This window comes from Eptesicus fuscus, chromosome 15, assembly GCF_027574615.1.
Source record: "Eptesicus fuscus isolate TK198812 chromosome 15, DD_ASM_mEF_20220401, whole genome shotgun sequence".
Lineage (NCBI taxonomy): Eukaryota > Metazoa > Chordata > Mammalia > Chiroptera > Vespertilionidae > Eptesicus > Eptesicus fuscus.
The window spans coordinates 1,386,379-1,406,823 of record NC_072487.1 but is presented as its reverse complement, the minus strand read 5'-3'; the positions used below and the strand labels follow the sequence as shown (position 1 = coordinate 1,406,823).

The window sequence follows — 20,445 nt, the reverse complement described above, 5'->3', positions numbered from 1 at the left end:
TTTCTTTCTTTTTAAAAATATATTTCAAGATAGCAAAATGCCTATTAATTCTGGATGATTAATACATATGTGTCTATATTTTTAAAATAATTTAGAAAAGCACATACAAAAAGCAAAGATACCCAAAAGAAGAACTAATAAAAAAAACAGATCAGACACTGGAAGCAAGGAGAGAGGTAGGATAAGTGAGCTGAAGTTTCATAACTCAGCCTGCGAGTCCACAGGTGTTGTCCACCGTTAATCAAGCAGCAGTGTCAGCATTCTAAACAGCTTATTGCGGAGGAAACCTGCGACAGACCTGGAACCGGAAACAAGCCCGGTGGGAAGAGGGAGTGCTGCTGTTCACTTTAAGTGTGTCTGACCACTTTACACATGATCAAGTGCGTGTATTACTTTGAAAAATATATTTTTTTTTAGAAAGAGGGACAAACTGTAATGCCCAAATTGGAAACTACAAAAAATGCCCATACCATTCCTAAAAGAAAGTTTTATATTGGGAACTAAAGCAGGTAGTTTCTGATCTGCAGACGTTTCTAAATGTTTTATTTCAGGTAAAAAAGGAATAGCATTAAACTACTGTATACTTTGCTGAGCTTACCCACAGAAACAGTAGCAAAGTGATTTACCCTGAAACAATGTTGTAGTTGAGAGCAGGATGGTCTTTTGAGATAGGAGGAACAAGAGGTTCTGGTTGCCACTCTTCAATCAATTCTTCTTTTTCCTACAAGCGAAAAGGTGTTAAGACAGCACAATGCTAGCTACCGGACAGTGACTCCGGCAGAATCTACACTGTGTGTTGTATGGAACCATCGCAGTGAACACACTGCCAGAACCAGAGGTCTGGTTGTAGTTAGGAAACAAACAGAATCACTTTTGAGTTTTGGGCACTTAACCTCCTCACATCATAGGCGAAATATTTTTTTTCCAAGTAGTTTTATGGGTGGCTGAAAAACTTAAGAAAACTTTATTTCTATAGCCAAAAATTTTTCACCATGCAAAGTACAACTTATACTGATTGTGAAACAAAAAGGAAGTTTACAATACAAAGGTGAGAAGCATGATTTCTGCTAGGTCAGCTCAGCCTCTATCCCAAGACAAGACAGAAAGCCACACCAGAAGTGCTGATGGAGGTGGCCATCATGGGAAGGGATCAACCAGATCACCAAGCACTGTTCCTACAAGCCATCTGCAGGGATTCAGGTGTAGCTAAAATACAGAAAAAAACTGTTGTAATTATTGTAATGGGATTTTGTTTGGAATTTCTCACAAAAAGCTACTTTATTCCTTGTATCTGTTACTTTATGCATTATAAGTATTTTGACTATTTTGTGTTTCTTATCCTTTTTTGAATCAGAAAAAAAGGTAATTTTGAAAATGTGTCTGGATGTACAGGATGAGATGAGGCCCCTAAATTAACATGGGGGCCACGGCAATTCATGCCTTGCAAATAGACCCTCTCCCAGTAGCTCTAGTCTCAAACTTCCAATAAATGCTTCTGTGCGTTTTTCTCCTGTTAGGCAACTCCAGAGCAAGACCAAAAGCATATTCATCTGATTTTCAGGCACTCACAAATACTGGCTGAATAAATCAATAAACGTCTCATCTGTTTCTGCCAATGACCTCCTGGAAGAGAACAGCAGTCCAGTGCAGTACATGCAACGCACACCGTCCCCTTGTTGCGTGCAGAGACGTGAGAATGCACTCACCATGCCCTGCCATTCAGAGCCTCTGTAGGTCTAGCCAACTGAGAAGGACACTTCTTGTGGATGATTAAGTGGCCCTGCTTCTCACCTTTGTATTGTATACTTTCTTTTTGTTTCACAATCAGTGTAAGTGTTTCACAGCACTCAGGTTCTTCCTCCCACTGCTGGGAGGGTCCAAATGTCAGTGATTACTAAATTTTGTTCTAGCTAAGTCTGCTTTCAGAGGATTTTTCTAAAACTACTAGAGGCCCGATGCACGAAATGTGTGCAAGAGTAGGCCTTCCTTCCCCCAGCTGCCGGCACCGGCTTCCCTCTGGCCACTGGCAAGCACCCAGGACCTGGGCTTCCCTCGTAGCCCCAGCTTTGTCAGGAAGGTCATCCGGAAGGACATCTGGTCTAATTAGCATATTATGCTTTTATTATTATAGATGTTTACCTATCGCTCTTTTTAAAAAAAATGTATATATGTGTGGATTGATATGTTTAAACTAAAACTAAGAATATTTGGATTAAACAAACCCTTTAAAAAGTTGGGCTAGAAATCTGTTTCACGGCCACTTAATCATCCACAAGAAGTTCCTAAATACCAAAGGGAAAAGCATGGAAAGGACTTCTGGCCTGCAGGGCCCAGTCTTACTGCAATGCTATAGAAAGTGTTCGTTCTGTGGCATGATAATCCCACAAAGTATTCATTAAGAGGGGCGGGGGAAAGGGAGAGATCTGTGGTCAAGTTTAGGGTATTCCTCCAAACAGGGGTTCAAATATGCACTGGCATATTAAGGGTTACAACCATGCAATGAGACATCTCTTTATTCTGCTTTACCCAGGCTGCCAGAACTTTCTGCCCTAAAAACCTATGCTGCATGTTCCCCAGGGGACAGTTTAATATGAATGATCAGGACAGCAGCAGCTGGTCAGGAAAACCAGGGCACAATTGCACATCGCTGTGGCAATTCCACTCCACTGCATTTCCTCCTGGGAGGCTCCAGGAAGTAGAGAGAGGCCCAGTGCTTCATCTTTGCACTGCACTCAATGCTTCCTGTGAACCAAACTTTCAGAGACTTTTGTGGGAAAACACCTCTCCCCATCCCTGCCTCCCAAGCACCTGGCACAACAATCCAAGAGACAAAAACTATGCTGCAATCAAAACTGTTCTTCCTCCCTCACACTGAGGCAGAGTCACTAAGTGCTCCTACCCCGTCCCTCATACCAATGCAGTTCCTCCAGTGTAGGCACTGCTGCTTTCTAAGGCTCACCTGGCGTGGGCTTGAGCTGGGTCCCTTACCATACAGAACACATCAAAATTCAATTTGGGGTGGGGAGGTGGAGAGTGGGGGGTGAGGCGGATTCTTTCCAACTCAACTTTCTTTATGAAGACCACAGGGAAAACTCACAGGCTTCAGAAACGGGGGGGGGGGGGGGGGGGGGGCCTTTCCCGACAACTCATGTAACCCTGCCTTCGGAAATGGCAAAATCCAGCAGCTACCTGCGCCTCCCTTTCCTCACCTCCTCCCAAGGCCGCTGCCTGTCCCTGGTGAGAAAGGAAGGCTGCAACAGGCTGCTCCTCTGGGGAGGCACGCGGCTCCCCCAGTCTGCCTGTCCCGTACTCCATCCCCTGATCTCCTCACCGCGCAGAGAACACTTCCCCACAATCCATTCGGGAAGATGCAGCAACTATCACCATACACCAGATAATGAAACAGAGCTTTCATTTCTTACCTTCACTGTAAGATCAGATCGTTCTTGCAATTTGTAAGTTTTAGAGAAAAGAAGTCTGATTATCCAGAGTATTAGAATTCCTTCTAAAATAAGATGGTAAGCAGGAGCCTAAGAGTGAATAAAAAACAGAAGTGAAATGAACACTTGTAAAACCTGCATATAAAATGTAATGCACCTACAAATACTGCCTCCTATGACCTTTAACCTGTTACTTTTTTAAATTTACTTTCAAAGCTCCTTTCATTTCTACTCATTGCTTTTTCCATTTCTAATAGGCAATTTCCTCTACACATAAAAAAATCTCTAGTGCCGAAACCGGTTTGGCTCAGTGGATAGAGCGTTGGCCTGCGGACTGAAGGGTCCCAGGTTCGATTCCGGTCAAGGGCATGTACCTCGGTTGCGGGCACATCCCCAGTAGGGGGCGTGCAGGAGGCAGCTGATCAATGTTTCTCTCTCGTCGATGTTTCTCTCTCTCTCCCTTCCTCTCTGTAAAAAATCAATAAAATATATATTTAAAAAAATCTCTAGTATTGTAGCTTAAAATATCGTTAGAAAAAAACTCTTTAAAATAAATCGGACACAGAATCCCAACATATCAAACAACATCAATTATGAGATCCTAGAGGTAATTTAAATTTTTACCTAGGAAATAACTGTTAACAAACATATCACAGCTTCACAAGCCTTCTTTAACCCCTTCTACCATGTGTGAGGTAACAAAATTATTTGGAAATCAGTTTCCACAGTGCTGCACATCTTACTACATTTTTTTTTTATTCTTCTGATATCCCCTTTAAATTCTTCTTCTAACATGGCAGAATAAAAAAGACTTTATAAATGCTTGAAGGGATAGCAGGTCTTTTTTCTATTGTAGTTCCCCCAAAATTGTAGCATTTTCCAAATCAACAGGCATGAAATTATCCATGTCAGCCTTCTTTCAGGAAAAAGCTCAAGGTGACTTCTAACTGCTGTCCAACTAGACACACACAGTGCCCGTGGAAGAGTCCACGTATCAACTGAATCCCGGCAGTTAGGGTGCTCCACTACCATAGTTTGTCACTGGAAATTTAAAAGAGGTATTTAGAAATGTAAACACAAATTATTTCCCAACATTAGAAAGAAGTGATGATGAATCATCACAGCTTAAAAAAATCCAGAATGTGGAGATCGGAAAACTGCTGAAAACTTTGTTTGTAAATTTTCAGGTCAATGTACAAATAACTTTCAAATTATAGATTCTAGTACACATACACACACTATTATTTCTTTTTTGGGTGCACTACACAAGACTCCTCAAATTCTACATATCAAGTATACAGAAATTGGGAGCAAGAACAGAAATCTCTCTTTAAGATGATTTTTTAAAATATGGGAATCCCCCTTGAATATAATTCTCTTAAGAATAAGGACTCCAGTCTAAATATCTGTTTGGTTTCCTCAGTAATTGGATTCTACTAGGCAAACATCTGCCCAAGTCACTAAACATCCCACTCCACAAAGAAAGAATACTAAGAAAAACTGAGATACTAATTGTCTAGTGAATTAATAAAATCCACAAGTGCAGGGTGAGGCCATGTGTCCCTGGATCCGGTGAGGCCTCGCGCACCTAGGTCCGGGTGAGGCCACGCGCCCCTGGGTCTGGGAGAGGCCACGCGCCCCCGGGTCCAGGTGAGGCCATGTGTCCCTGGATCCGGGTGAGGCTGGGTCCCGGGTCCCGGTGAGGCCACGCGCCCCTGGGTCCGGGTGAGGCCATGTGTCCCTGGATCCGGGTGAGGCCTCGCGCACCTAGGTCCGGGTGAGGCCACGCGCCCCTGGGTCTGGGAGAGGCCATGCGCCCCGGGTCCGGGTGAGGCCATGTGTCCCTGGATCCGGGTGAGGCCTCGCGCACCTAGGTCCGGGTGAGGCCTCGCGCACCTGGGTCCGGGTGAGGCCACGCGCCCCCGGGTCCAGGTGAGGCCATGTGTCCCTGGATCCAGGTGAGGCTGGGTCCCGGGTCCGGGTGAGGCCACGCGCCCCTGGGTCTGAGAGAGGCCACGCGCCCCTGGGTCCGGGTGAGGCCATGTGTCCCTGGATCCGGGTGAGGCCTCGTGCACCTTGGTCCGGGTGAGGCCACGCACCCCCGGGTCCAGGTGAGGCCATGTGTCCCTGGATCCAGGTGAGGCTGGGTCCCGGGTCCGGGTGAGGCCACGCGCCCCTGGGTCCGGGTGAGTCCATGTGTCCCTGGATCCGGGTGAGGCCACGCGTCCCTGGGTCTGGGAGAGGCCACGCGCCCCTGGGTCTGGGTGAGGCCACGTGCCCCTGGGTCCGGCCGAGACCAAACCAGAGGGAGTCGGACCTCCGTTACCACCATTTGTCCACCATCCAGAGCTGAGGGGTTAGTGCTGACATGTACACATAAGGAACTGGTGGACATTGAAATTGGGTCTCTAAAGAACTGTTGGTCCAGAAAGAAACACACTACAGACTGATTCATTTGCCTGTCAGCATAACTATTATTGCTCGTCTCACATTCAGTTCTTATAAGTATATCTCTAGTGACACATGATCTCGCTCAGCTAGGGGAAATGATGAACAACATAGACTGATGAACAAGAACAGAACCAGAAACAAGGAGGCATCGATCGGACTAGCGGGCCTCAGAGGGAGGATAGGGGAGGTTGGGGGGAGGGGGGAGAGATCAACCAAAGGACTTGTGTGCATGCATATGAGCCTATCCAATGGTTAAGTTCAACAGGGGGTTGGGACATCCGTGGGGAGGGGTGTGGGATGGGAATGGGGGGATGAGGACAAATATGTGACACCTTAATCAATAAAGAAATTTAAAAAAAAAAAATCCACAAGTGCAGCTTTCCTTTCCTGGAAATGTTACATTCAGGGAGACTTCTCCCAAGTGTCACTCTTGGTCAGTTATGCAATTTTCAAGAAGAGAGCAAAAATAGAAAACAAAAAATTATTCATTTATACAAAAATAAACATTAAATTTTAGTAGCTCTATAATGAATCTAATGTTGGACATCAATTATGCCACATTTGCTGTCAACTGCTTTTCATCAAGGCCTGATAAGCCTTGCGATGGTAGACACCATCATCACCCATGCCACTAAGCAGTAATGTTAAGCTCCAAAAAATTGTCAAAGGAAAACTGAGATTCACTTTAAATGACTCTGAGCTCTACATGTTCGCCTGTTTGCTCAAGGCACTAGTCCCAGCGTCTTGATCTGTGCTGTCCAAAACCAGGGCCACTAAGTCACCAGGTAATTACTTAATGACACATCTAAATTAACTTAACAAATTTAGTTCCTCAGTCGCACTAGACACACACAGTTCAAGTGTCTAAAGGCCACATACGGTTAGAAACAGCTCTACTGGGCACTGCGGTGAAGCGTGGTTAAATATGTGTCAAATGAACCTTCTCTAAGACTGACATTTTGATTTCACGTTATCTAACACAGCTGAGATAGCTAGCCTTGTCTATTTACAAGAGAGAAAATGAGACGTATAAGAAAGAACGACAAACCACGTGCATTTCATATTCCTAAATCCTAAATCATTCGGCTTCTTTTCTCACCTCACGCCCGATAAAAACAAACTTCAACTTATCACAACTCTCCCCCTTTTCCTGCTCCGCAGTCCCCAAGACCTGCCTTCCCAGGGACCTCCCAGGCGGCGCCCTTCCGCTTCCCCGGAGCCAACGCGGGCCTCCGAGGACACTCTCCCCGGACCCCTCCCACGCCTTCCGGTCCCGCCCCGACAGCACCGAGCGGGCTCCGCGCCCCCGGAGCGCAAACCTAGGCCCTCGGTCCCGCGCCGGCCGGTCCCTCGCCTCTGCGCCGCTGGACCGTGAGCGCCCACGAGCCCTTCCAGCCAGAACGCCACGGCCCGGCGAGGCCGAGTCCGTCCCGCCCAGGCCTCTGACCACAAGCCCCCGCGCGTCGCCACTTCCCGGGCCGGGTGTGTGGCGCCACCCGGACAGCCGCGCTCACCTCGTAGAGCGCCTGCACCATCTCCACCAGGACCCACTGCTCCGCGGCGGTCGCCATCCTCGGCCGCTCGGGCTTCCTTCCGGAAGGCGGGTCTCAGGGACGTCAAACTGCGCGGCGCCGACCAGTGACGTCACGTATGGGGCGGGACGGCCGAGGCTGGGCACCGCCCCTCGCGCGTGCGCACTGGGCGGCCGGGGCTGAGGAAGGAGAGGCCTGGGCTCCGACGGGAGGCGGACCCGCAGGCTGCTTCTCGGGACCGGGTTCCGACGCGCCGCTCGGTGCCAGGCCCCTCGCTGGGCTGTCCGGGCGGAGGGATTAAATACACGGCCCTTGCCCTCGGCATGCATTTGAGCGCTCGGAGTGTTACTGATGTGATTGAAAACGATGATCTCTACTTTTAAATTACATAAGTAATCCCAGAATGTATTATCATTCAAAACACAGAAATAAGAATTAAAACAGCTAACCCTTCCATGGTGCTCACTGGGTGTCGCGCGGACTAGGGCTTTGCACAGAAGTAGGTGTGGAACCTTCCACGGTCTTCAGTGTCCGACGAAAGAAAGTCCAACATACAGAAAATTTTATGAGTTTATTTGAGTCAAAATTTTGAAGACATGCCCAGAACAATCTCGCAGATTGAAAAACGTTCCAGAGAATGGCAGTTTTGCGGCTCATTTTATAAATTGGAATCAAAGGAGATTGAGAAAGGTTAGGTGAAATCCACTGGCTGTAGATGACTGAGGCTGGAGAAGGCAGGACGGTTAATCTCTAGGATTGGATCAAAAATAAAATGGAGCCCTGGCCGGTTTGGCTCGGTGGTTAGAGCGTCAGCTTGCGGACTGAAGGGTCCCAGGTTCAATTCCAGTCAGGGGCACATGCCTGGGTTTCCAGCTCGATCCCCAGTGGGGGGCTTGCAGGAGGCAGCCAATCAATGATTCTCTCTCATCATTGATGTTTCTAGCTCTCTCTCTCTTCCTTACTCTCTGAAATCATTAAAAATATATTTTAAGAAAAGTAAATGGAAAAAATAAGTAAAATAGACAGATACATACTTTTACATTGGTAGGTGAAGGGAGTTAACAATCAGCATCCTATATAATCCTATATAATAAAGAGATACTATGCAAATTGACCCTCGCCCCCTTATCACAAGATGGCCGCCCCCACATCATCACAAGATGGCCAGCAAGGGAGGGCAGTTGGGGGCGACCAGGCCTGCAGGAGAGGGCAGTTGGGGGTGATTGGGCCTGCAGGGGAGCAGTTAGGGGGCTAAACCGGGAGTTAGACATCCCTTGAGGGGTCGCAGATTGGAGAGGGTGCAGGCTAGGCTGAAGGACAACGCCCCCCCCCCGTGCACGAATTTCATGCACCAGGCCTCTAGTTAATAATAAATAGAGATGGTATGAAGGCAACCAGGTAACAACGAGAAATCTTGTGCTCTTGTGCTGATGATTGTGCCTTCTAGAGCTCTAGAAAAGAAAGTTACTGACAATTCAAAGATTTGTTATCCCAGATCCGAGGTTGGCAAACTGCGGCTCGCAAGCCACATGCGGCTCTTTGGCCCCTTGAGTGTGGCTCTTCCACAAAATACCATGGCCTCGGCGAGTCTATTTTGAAGAAGTGGCATTAGAAGAAGTTTAAGTTTAAAAAATTTGTCTATCAAAAGAAATTTCAATCGTTGTACTGTTGATATTTGGCTCTGTTGACTAATGAGTTTGCCGACCACTGTCCTAGATGAAAAGAGAATAGACAGGACTCATTTAAGCTAAAAATTTATCGTTATCAAAAAGGATAAATGGCCCTAACCGGTTTGGCTCAGTGGATAGAGTGTCAGCCGGCGGACTGAAGGGTCCCAGGTTCAATTCCGGTCAAGGGCATGTACCTTGGTTGCGGGCACATCCCAAGTAGGGGGTGTGCAGGAAGCAGCTGATTGATGTTTCTCTCTCATTGATGTTTCTAACTCTCTATCCCTCTCCCTTCCTCTCTGTAAAAAATCAATAAAAATATATTATTTTTAAAAAAAGAAGGATAAATGCCTAGGACTAGACTAACCACCGTGTGGTTACTTTCTGTCACCATGTTTATAAGACCTGACATGCCCTCTCATCCCTCCACAGATGTCAGGTTCAGATTACAGCATTTTTATTGTAAACAATAAACCTCACCCTCACTCTTGCCCTCATCCTCCACCTCGCCCTCATCCTAGCTCTAGCCCTAACCCTAACCCTAATTCTAATGTTAAAATAACCTTAACCTGAACCCTAGCCTAACCCTAATCCTAACCCTGGTCCTAACCCTAATCCTAGCCCTAAACCTAACCCTAACCCTAACCTTAACCCTAGCCCAAACCCAAACCCTAATCCTAAACCTAACCTTAACCCTAGCTGTAGCCCTAATCATAACCCTAGCCCTAAACCTAGCCTTAACCCTAGGGCTAGTCTTAACTATAACACTAACCCTAACCCTAACACTAGGCCTCACCCCAACCCAAATCCTAAACTTAACCCAATCCTGAAACCTAGCCCTAACTCTGACACTAACCTAATCCTAACCCTAATCCTATCCCTAGCCCTAACCCTAACCTTACCTCACCAGGAGATTCCAATGTGCAGACAAGGAACCAGATGCTGACCCTAACACTATCCCTCACCTTAGCCTTAGCCCTAAGCCTAACACAAGCCCTAGCCCTAATTCTAACCCTAACCCTAACCCTAGCCCTAACCCCAGCCCTGGCCCTCACCAAAACACTAACCCTGATCCTAAACTTAACCCTAAATGTAGCAAAACCCTAACCCTATCATTAACACATGCCCTAGCCCTAGCTCTAACCCTAGTCCTAGCCCTAACCATAACCATAACAATAGCCCTAGCACTAATATTAACCCTATACCTAACCCTAAACATAACACTAACCATAAATTTAAGCCCAGCTATAACCCTAAACCTAATCCAGCCATAAAACCTAACACTAATCCTAGCCCTAGCCCTAGCCCTAACTCTAACCCTAACCCTAACTCTCCAAGTGATTCCAATGTGCATCCAAGGACCCAGACACTAACCCTAATCCCAGCCTTAGGCCTAACCTAAACCCTAACATTAATTTTAATCCTAATCCTGTTCCTAGCCCTGTGCCATTACAGCACAGCCAAGGGTTTGGCAAGCCTGAGGAGGGGCAGTGAAGGATTAAAGAAAAGACAGATAATGAGAATAAGCTGGGGCTCGGTGGATCTCCTGTGCCTGGATGAGGCCACAGAGAAGGATCCAGACGGCCAGCTGAGCCTTTATTTTATAGCCAGAAGTAAACAAGGTAGTGGTCACCATAGTTACAATGTTCTTGTGAGTGTCACTTGTTTTGGCATCACTTGCTGCACCTCCCACAGCCCATTAGCTACCCATGAAGGATCTAGGGAGCAGCATAAGGTCAAGATTAATTATGCTAAGAGGGCTCTGCCCTCCAAGCTAGGACTTGTTTGTGGCTCTGCCACAGGTCAATCCGAAGCTTAACCCTAAAGCCATTCCCTACATAGCTCTACTATTAACACTAACCCTAAGTGTAGCCCTAGCCCTAAACCTAACCCTAATCCTAGGACTAGCCCTCATCTTAACCCTAAATCTAACCCTAACCCTGGCTCTAACCTTAACCCTAACCATAGCTCTAAACCTAACCCTAACCCAAGCCCTACCCTAATCTTAACCTTAACCCAAACCCAAATCCTAACCATAAACCTTACACTAACCATAGCCCTAAACCTAACCCTACCCTAGCCTAACTATAACACTAACCCTAACCCTAATGCTAGCCCTAAGCCTAACCCTAAAACTAATTCTAACCCTAAACCTAGCCCTAGCCCTATTGCTAAAACTAACCTTAATCCTAGTCCTATCCCTAACTATAACACTAACCCTAATGCTAGCCCTAAACATAACCCTAACCCTTCCCCTAGGCCTAACTATAACACTGACCCTATCCTTAACCCTAACCCTAGGGCAAGCCCTACCCTTTAAACTAGCCCTAAACACTAACCCTAGTTTTAGCTCTAGCCCTAAACCTAACACTAACCATAAAAATGAACATAGCCCTAATCTTAATGCTAATCCTAATGCTAGCCCTAAACCTAACCTAACTCCAGCGCTAAACCTAAACCAAAACACCCTGAAACCTAACCCTAACCCTACACCTAATTCTAAAACTAGCCCTAGCCCTAATCTTAACACTGACCCTAACCTTAATCATAATCCAAGCCCTAGACATCATCAAAAACAGGAAAGACTTTTTCCCATTTAACAGACTAGAAAAGACTGAACAAATTCTGCATTAGCTTACTTTAGATTTATTTATCTAATTAAATTTATTATTCAGATTACCTACAATTTCCTTTTAAGATTTCTTTTCACAACCCTTCTATAACTTTCACAACCCTTCTTACCCATTCAGAAATAATCAGCTTTAGAACTCACTTTCTTTTTTCTTCAAAATGCATCTCAAAGCTTTGTGCCTTCTATTACCAAAACTATACAATTTCTTTCCAATTGGTTAGAATTCTTAATTCTTAGAAACCTTAATTTTTAGTTGAACACCAAAAAGTAAGCGGTTCCCATTTTTTAGACTGGCAAATACATTTACACTTTTGAGAGACATATCCTATATAATAAAGAGGTAATATGCAAATTGACCCTCACGTCCTCACAAGATGGCTGCCTACGACCAGGCTGGCAAGGGGGTTAGTGAGGGACGACCAAATGACAGAACAAGCAGGCTGCGTGGGGCAAACAACTGAGCAATCAGGCTGCGTGGATGACCAGGCTGGCAGGGGGATTAGTGAGGGACGACCAAACAACTGACCAGCAGGCTGCATGGGGTAACCAAGCTGGCAGGGGGGTTAGTGAGGGACGACCAAATGACAGAACAAGCAGGCTCCGTGGGGCAACCAGGCCAGCAGGGGGCGGGGGAGTTGGGGGTGACCAGGTTGGCAGGGGGTGGCAGTAAGAGGTGACCAGGCTGGAAGGGGGGCAGTTAGGGGTGACCAGGCTGGCAGGGGGGGTGCAGATGGGGGCGACCAGGCCAGCAGGGGGGGCAGTTGGGGGTGATTAGGCTAGCAGGGGGGCAGTGATGGGCGACTAGGCCTGGGATTGGGCCTAAACCAGCAGTCAGACATCCCCCAAGGGGCTCCGGATTGGAGAGGGTGCAGGCTGGGCTGAGGTAACACCCCTCCACGCATGAATTTCATGCACTGGGCCTCTAGTCTATATATATAAAAGCCTAAGCGACCGTTACAACCGGTTGACTGATTGCTATGATGCACACTGACCAACAGGGGGCAGACGCACAATGCAGGAGCTGCCCCCTGGTGGTCAGTGCACTCCCACAGCCAATCTCCTGCAGCCGGCCAACCTCCCATGGTCCCTCTCCCCAGCTGGCTGGCCCCGATTGGCCCCAATTACCATGCAGAAATTTGTGCACCAGGCCTTTAAAAGGCTAATATGCAAAGTGTCCCCTCGGGAGTTTCACTGGGAGAACAGGAGTTCGATTGATCGCTATGACATGCACTGACCACTAGGGGATGGCGTGGAATATGGCGGGTGACCAGCGGTGGCGGTGGCATATGGATGGTGAGGGAAGGAGGCGGGGAGGCGGGGGAACTGTGCGGTGACATGGTTAGTGTAAGGTTTAAGGTGGGTAGTGAGGGAAGAGGTAGATGTGGAGGTGGGAAACCTGATCAGCCCTGATCACCGGCCAGGCCTAGGGACCCTACCCATGAACAAATTTTGTGCACCGGGCCTCTAGTTTTCTAATAAAAAAAATCACTAACAGTTTCAGGTGTACTTTTTATCTTTTCTGTAATAAAAGATCAAAAGTAGGCAAACTCAGATTAATTAATATTTCAGTATCCTGTTATTTCAAAATACCTAGGTATTTAATAATTTATACTATTTAAACCAGCAGAATTCAAAAGTTTTAAGTTACCATAGACTTTACTATTTTTTTTTTTCTTCACAATGTGGGAGTGGCTCCTGCCCAAGGGCACTTGTGAAGCTCAGGCCCTTCTAGGAGAAAAACGTGGGGGTTTAAGAGGATTATTTTCCTCAGCCTGGCCTGTGCCTTCTCACAGTCCAGGAGCCCTCGGGGGGTGTCCCTGGGGAGCAGGCTTAAGCCGGCAGTTTGACATCCTTAGCACTGCTTGCTCTCCTTACCACTCAGCTTGCTGCTCCTTAGCGCTGCCATGGAAGCGGTAGAGGCTCCCGCCACTGCCACTGCGCTCGCCAGCCATGAACCCGGTTTCTGGCTGAGCAATGTTCCCCTGTGGGAGCTCACTGACCACCAGGGGGCAGCTCCTGCATTGAGTGTCTGCCCGCTGGTGGTCAGTGCACATCATGGCGACTGGTCATTCCGCTGTTCGTTTGATTTGCGTATTAGCCTTTCAAATCAACCAAATGGCGAACAACCAAACAACTAGTTGCTATGATGTGTACTGACCACCAAGGGGCGTGTGTGGAACAAGGTAGATGTTGGCCGTGGCAGGATGGTGGAGAAGGTGAGCCAGGGCACCAGACCAAGGCAGGGCACCAGTTGCTACCATTGGGGTGAGCCTCTGGTGGTTACTAAAAATTCTTTGCTCCCGTGTGCCACAGTCCTGCCCGGCGCTTGCACCCACTGCCGGTGCTGGAGCCGCCACTCGCACCCACTTCCAGCACCCAGCGCTGGTCCCAATCTCTCAGTGCCATCAGCAGGTGCGAGTGGCTGCTGGCCCTGATCGCCCCTCAGGGCCTCTCCACCTCCCCCTGCTCCTGAGGGGTGATCGGGGCAGCAGCTGCTTGCAGCCGTTGATGGCGCCAGCCCTGCTGGCACCTGCTGCTGGCGCTGGCCCCAATCGCTCCACGCCATCAGCAGGTGCGAGCAGGGCAGGCACCATCAGCGTGGGGAGCGGCCGCAGCAGGAGTGGGGCTGCTCGCAGACAGGGGCCTGGGGGCTGCAGTAGGAGGAGTCAAGCAGGGGCGTGGAGGATGGGCCGAGGCCCGCCCCTGTGTCTACCACAGCCTCCGGCTCACAGTTCCTTTCAAGGTGCACAAATTCATGCACTGGGCCCCTAGTATATGATAATTTCTTTCTGAGTAGAATGTAACAACATGAAATCTCACATATAAGTAGAGATCTTATCCTATTAACACATTAAGTGCCATGTCAGTCACCGGGACCAACATTATACTTTCCGTCTGGTCCTCATCAGTCACTGGTGCAGCCAGCATATTGGTGAAATCGTATATCGTGGGCTAAATGGAAAGGAAGAGAAAACAGGCTTGACGCTTAATGTGTTAAAAACAGAAACAAATACAACCCCTAAGGTGAATAGATGAGTACTCCCAAAAGGAGGGACTGGGACATTAGCTTAGAATCTTATCCCACACTAACCCAGAACAGCAAAGGACCTTGGGTTCTGAGTGGCACAAAGCCCAAACAGCAGAGACAGAGGTTTCCCTGTGCTCATAAAATGGACAAGAGTAAACTGAGTCCCCAAAAGATAAGAAAGGAAGCACAGAACATCCTTAACCAAAGTTACATTACAGACAGGCAAATCTATTACTAGATAAGTATTTTGGGCAGCTGATGCCTTGAGAAGGAGAGCAGGGAGGGTCCCGGCAGCTGCTGGGAAGTTCCTGTAATCCCTGCCATGGGTTCAGTCTGCCACAAGCAGAGTGGGATATGCCCCATCTTTAAACAAATTAAGCCAAACAACAAAGAGACACAAAACAACAATCAACAGAGAAACTCTTATATACAACTATAGGCCCCATGCACGAAATTCGTGTATGGGTAGTGTCCCTAGGCCTGGCCAGTGATCAGGGCCGATTGGGGCCTTCTGGCTGCCAGCCAAGGCCTTCCTTCATTCTGTGCCACCCCCTGGTGGTCAACACATGTCATAGCAAGCAATTGCCCAAGGGGACAATTTGCATATTAGGCTTTTATATATAAAGACTAGAGGCCCAGTGCACGAAATTCATGCACGGGGGTGTGTGTCCCTCAGCCCAGCCTGCACCCTCTCCAATCTGGAACTGCAGGCTTCCAACCGCTCACCTGCCTGCCTGCCTGATTCCCCCTACTTGCTTCTGCCTGCCAGCCTGATCACCCCTAACCACTCCCCTGCTATCCTGATAGACACCTAACTGCTCCCCTGCCAGTCCAATTGCCCCTAACTGCCCTCCCCTGCTGGCCCGGTCATCCCCAACTGCCCTCCCCTGCAGGACTGGTCCCCCTGAACTGCTCTCCCCTGCAGGCCTGATCCCGCCCAACTGCCCTCTCCTGTAGGCCTGGTCCTCACCAACTGCCCTTCCCTGCAGGCCTGGTCCCCGCCAACTGCCCTTCCCTACAGGCCTGGTCACCCCTAACTGTCCTCCCCTGCTGGCCTGGTCATCCCGCAACTGCCCTCCTCTGCAGGCCTGGTCCCTCCCAACTGCTCTCCCCTGCAGGCCTAGTCCCCCGCAACTGCCCTCTCCTACAGGCCTGGTCACCCCTAACTGTCCTTCCCTGCAGGCCTGGTCGCCCCCCCCGCAACTGCCCTCTCCTGCTGGCCTGTTCCCTCCCCAACTGCCCTCTCCTGCTGGCCTGCTCCCTCCCAACTTCCCTCCCCTGCAGGCCTGGTGTCCCCCCCCCCAACTGCCCTTCCCTGCAGGCCTGGTCCCTCCCAAATGCCCTCCTCTGCTGGCCTGGTCACCCTTAACTGCCCTCCCCTGCTGGCCCGGGCACCCCTAACTGCCCTCCCCTGCAAGCCTGATCGCCCCCAACTCCCTCCCTTGAAGGCCTGGTTCCTCCCAACTGCCCTCCCCTGCAGGCTTGGTTCCCCCCAACTGCCCTCCCCTGCTGGCCATCTTGTGGTGGCCATCTTGTGTCCACATGGTTGTGGCCATCTTTGACCACATGGGGGCAGCCATCTTGTGTGTTGGAGTGATGGTCAATTTGCATATTACCTCTTTATTATATAGGATATTTACAGGCACACAAAACCCATAGACAAGAGCTTCCCATCATACTTTCCCAAACACTAATCTCCACTTGTCCCAGTTAAGAGGATATTTAAGAGTAAGGCTAAGTAGTATTGCAGTAAAACACCCTTTTCCTTTTTTTTCAATTGGCAGATAAGGGTAATTAGCTCAATATCCCAAAATCCGTCCCAATGGAGTATCTTTTGGGATCGAGCCAACAGCACCAATTCTTGAACAATTTAAGCATGATTACAGGCAAAGTTACACCAGGCAAAAAACACCCTAACATACAATATTTACAAGTGTGCATTACACACAGACAACCGTGTGTACCCTGCACAGCCAGACCTTACCATGCACAGCCAGACCTTACCATGCACAGCCAGATCTTACCCTGCACAGCTAGACAGAATAACAAGGTCAAGACGTTGAGGGGCTGCTTGCAACCAGGAGCTGGTCAGGCTCACCCCAGACGGAGGCAACCGACAACTGACTTCCCCCGTTACAGAGTTACAGAAGCTGGATTCAATTTAGGTTTTAGGTGGGACGATGGGGATTGCTGAGGCTGCGGCTGGGACTCAAAAAGGAAAATTCCTGGAAGCACTGCAAATAAAAGAGTCCAGGCCTCAGCCCTGGGAACGCCCAGGCCAGGCAGCAAGCGGGATCCCCAGAACTCACCAAGAGGACTCCTCGCTTGTGTCCCTTCTGGGGTCTCCAGGTTATGTAATTGGACAGCCAAGGGGTCCAGCCTGCCTGTCACACTGGAGCCAGTTCAGCAGAGGAGGCTGAGCCACAGGTGAGCGTTTATTCCCATCCTGCCGGCAGTGCGGAGAGCAGGTCACCCACAAACATCTGCTCTGCACCCCCTAAGCCAGCTGCTTCTATTGGGTAGAGGGCAAAGGTTACGTGAGAAAGTAGAATTACAGGCCTGGGGAGGTGGGCAGGGGTAGTCATTACAGGTTACCAGTCATGCGGGCTGGCGGGAGGGGTCACCGAGGGCAGCGCCTCCGGGACCAGGTTACAGGCCATGGGGGCTGGGGCTGTAAGAGCAGGGCCCTCCGGGACCAGGTTACAGGCAATGGGGGCTGGGGCTGTAAGAGCAGGGCCTCCGGGACCAGGTTACAGGCCATGGGGGCTGGGGCTGTAAGAGCTGGGCCTCCGGGACCAGGTTACAGGCCATGGGGGCTGGGGCCTCCGGGACCAGGTTACAGGCAGTGGGGGCTGGGGCTGTAAGAGCAGGGCCCTCCGGGACCAGGTTACAGGCAATGGGGGCTGGGGCTGTAAGAGCAGGGCCCTCCGGGACCAGGTTACAGGCCATGGGGGCTGGGGCTGTAAGAGCTGGGCCCTCCGGGACCAGGTTACAGGCAGTGGGGGCTGGGGCTGTAAGAGCAGGGCCCTCCGGGACCAGGTTACAGGCAATGGGGGCTGGGGCTGTAAGAGCAGGGCCCTCCGGGACCAGGTTACAGGCCATGGGGGCTGGGGCTGTAAGAACTGGGGCCTCCCAGACTGGATGGTCGCAGCCACAGGTTGTAAATCTTTCCAAATCCTCAAGTGCTGGTTTCTTTTTTGCTTAACAATTTCTTCCTCAATTTGCCTCTTTATTATAAACTAGAGACCCAGTGCACGATATTCCTGCACGGGTGTGGTCCCTAGGCCTGGCCAGCGATCGAAGCGTGAGCATCTTGGGTGGAAGGGCAGGTCCCAGCTGACTTCTGGCCCTGGGCAGCACGTGGGCCCCCGGGCCTCCGAACACCCCCTCCGCCTGAGTCACAGCACCCGCCCGAGTCCCCACGTGGAGATGTGGTGAATGCTGCCAGTCACTGTGGGCCAGGGAGCAGCATGGGCCTCTGGGCCGGCCAGCGGTGCAGCATGGAAGCTGGGCAGGCAGTGCGCTCTCTCCTGGCCAGCCTCGCAGACCCGGCTCCTGTGCGAACCCATGGGGAGCGATCGGCCCCTGCGGTCCCAGCGGCTGCAGCTGGGCTCACCCGGAAGAGGCCATGCGGGTGCGGGGCAGGCTCCTCACGGGTGCCCAGCACCTGAGCGTGGGGACTTCCCCTGTGCGCAAGCACTGGCGTCCCAGGGGAGGGTAGCAAGGAGAGTGAGAGCGAGCTAGGACACCACGCATTCTCACCCAACCTCTGTCCCCATCACCCCCGCCCCCAGGTAGCCCCCAAGAGGTCGCAGCATGCCACTGACACCTGCCATGTTCTGCCCCGCCCCCTGGTGGTCAGCGCACGTCAAAGCGAGTGGTCGAACTCCCAGTCTCCCAGTTGAACTCCAGGTCAAATGACCGCCAGAGGGGACAATTTGCACATTAGGCTTTTAATATATAGGATAACAGTCTACACACTTCATCATTTTACTTAGAAACTTCCTCAGCTAGTTAAGTTCATCACTTGCAAGTTCTGCTTTCCATATAAACATAGGACACAATTCAGCCAAGTTCTTTTCCACCATATTCACAAGGACTGCCTTTCCCGCAATTTCCAATAACATGTCATTTTCTCCTGCCTTCAGCAGAAACACCTTTAACATCCATACTCACTATTCATTCTATTCACGATGAGATGCATTTTCTGAGACAACAGAAACGTTCTCTACCATGCTCCTTCTGTGTTCTCACCAGAATTGCCTCTAAAGTCCATATTTCTATTAATAGTCTCTTCAAGGAAATCTAGGCTTTTCTCTCATGCATTTCAACGTTCGTCCTGCCTCTCCCCATTACCTAATTCCAAAGCCACGTCCACAGTTTTAATTATAGCAGCACTCCACTTTCCAGAACCAAAATCTGTATTAATTTTCTAGGGCTTCTGTAACAAATGACCCCAACTCAGTAGCTTGGAACAGAGAAATTTATTCTCTTATAGATCTGGAGTCAGACGTCGGGTCCCAGGGTCCGAATGGGCGTGCCCTTCCTAGGGCTCTGGGGAGACGCTTTCCTCGCTCCTTCCAGGTGTGGTGGCTCTAGACAGCCCTTGGCTTGCGGCTACATCACTGATTTCTACCTCAATCCTACACGGCTTCTGCCTCTTTCTTTATGTGTCTCTCCTCTTTGTTTCCTAGAAGGAAACTTGTCATTGGGTAATCCAGGATAATTTCATTTTGGGATCCTTAATTACATCTGTTTATGCCCCTTTTGCAAATAAGGTCACACTCATGGGTTCTGGGAGCCAGGACATGGAGATGTCTTTTCAGGGGCCACCGTTCAACCCATCACAGTCCCCTTCCCTTCCTGATCCCACCACTCCACTCTCCCTCCTGTTTTTCTTGAGAATGTTTTACTAAACCACTTTCACACAAATTCTTATCTCATGGTTTGCTTCTGGGAACTAAACCCAGTAGAGTTTATATCTGGAGTCTATATTTTATTCCATTCATCTGTTTGTTTGCGCCTATTAAAATATAATATGGCTTTTAAATATTAAATTACTTATTTTGAGATATATGTAAATTCATATGGACTTGTAAGATATATCTTATGTACAGAGATATCTCATATGCCCTTTTCCCAGTTTCCCCCAATGATAACATCTTGCAAAACTGTAGTACAATGTCACAACTGGGATGTTGACATTGATACCCCCAGACCAGAACCACGTCCTTCCCAACAAGAGCCCTCACTAGCCTTTTGTAGCCACATCCACTTCCCTCCTTCCTCTCAGTCCCCAGCCCCCGATGCCCACGAATCCCCATTTCTATAGCTTTGCATTTTCAGAATCTCTATATATAAAAGCCTAAGCAACCATCCGACCATCGGACCAGTAGCTATGATGGACACTGACCACCAAGGGGCAGGTGTTAAACGCAGGAGCTGCTGAGCTTTGGTGTCTTGGCAGCTGTGGTTCTCGGGTGATGCACCTGGAACCAGGGAGCCAAATTCCGGGGTGCGTCACCCAAGAACCACCCTCTCGCAATCTGGGACCCCTTGGGGGATGTCGGAAAGCCAGTTTTGAGTTTCGGCCCAATCCCTGCATGCCAGGCCAAGGGACCCCACCTGCCAGAGGGACCCCGCTCACTTCACAGACGCCCTTCGAGCCGCAGTGCCGCCCCAGGTGTGGCCGGTG

General features: G+C 49.5%; 1 protein-coding gene across 10 annotated transcripts in view; it reads right to left on the bottom strand.

Moving 5' to 3' along the window:
- The window catches only part of SPTLC1 (serine palmitoyltransferase long chain base subunit 1), a 71,695-nt gene extending 64,180 nt beyond the window's left edge, over positions 1-7,515 (bottom strand). For 4 of the 10 annotated variants that reach the window (XR_008558234.1, XM_008156865.3, XM_028133141.2 and 1 more), the window contains exons 1-3: positions 7,406-7,514; positions 3,423-3,530; positions 627-721 (exon numbers count right to left, since the gene is read on the bottom strand). Coding sequence is in view for 6 of the 10 variants with exons in the window: in XM_008156865.3 (XP_008155087.2) it covers positions 627-721; positions 3,423-3,530; positions 7,406-7,462 (260 nt within the window). In the remaining 4 variants the exon portion in view is untranslated. Of the gene's footprint in view, positions 1-626; positions 722-3,422; positions 3,531-7,405 lie in introns of those variants that run through there. The other 6 variants (XM_054726839.1, XM_054726840.1, XM_028133146.2 and 3 more) reach the window with 4 other exon arrangements.
- Positions 7,516-20,445: the final 12,930 nt, after the last annotated feature.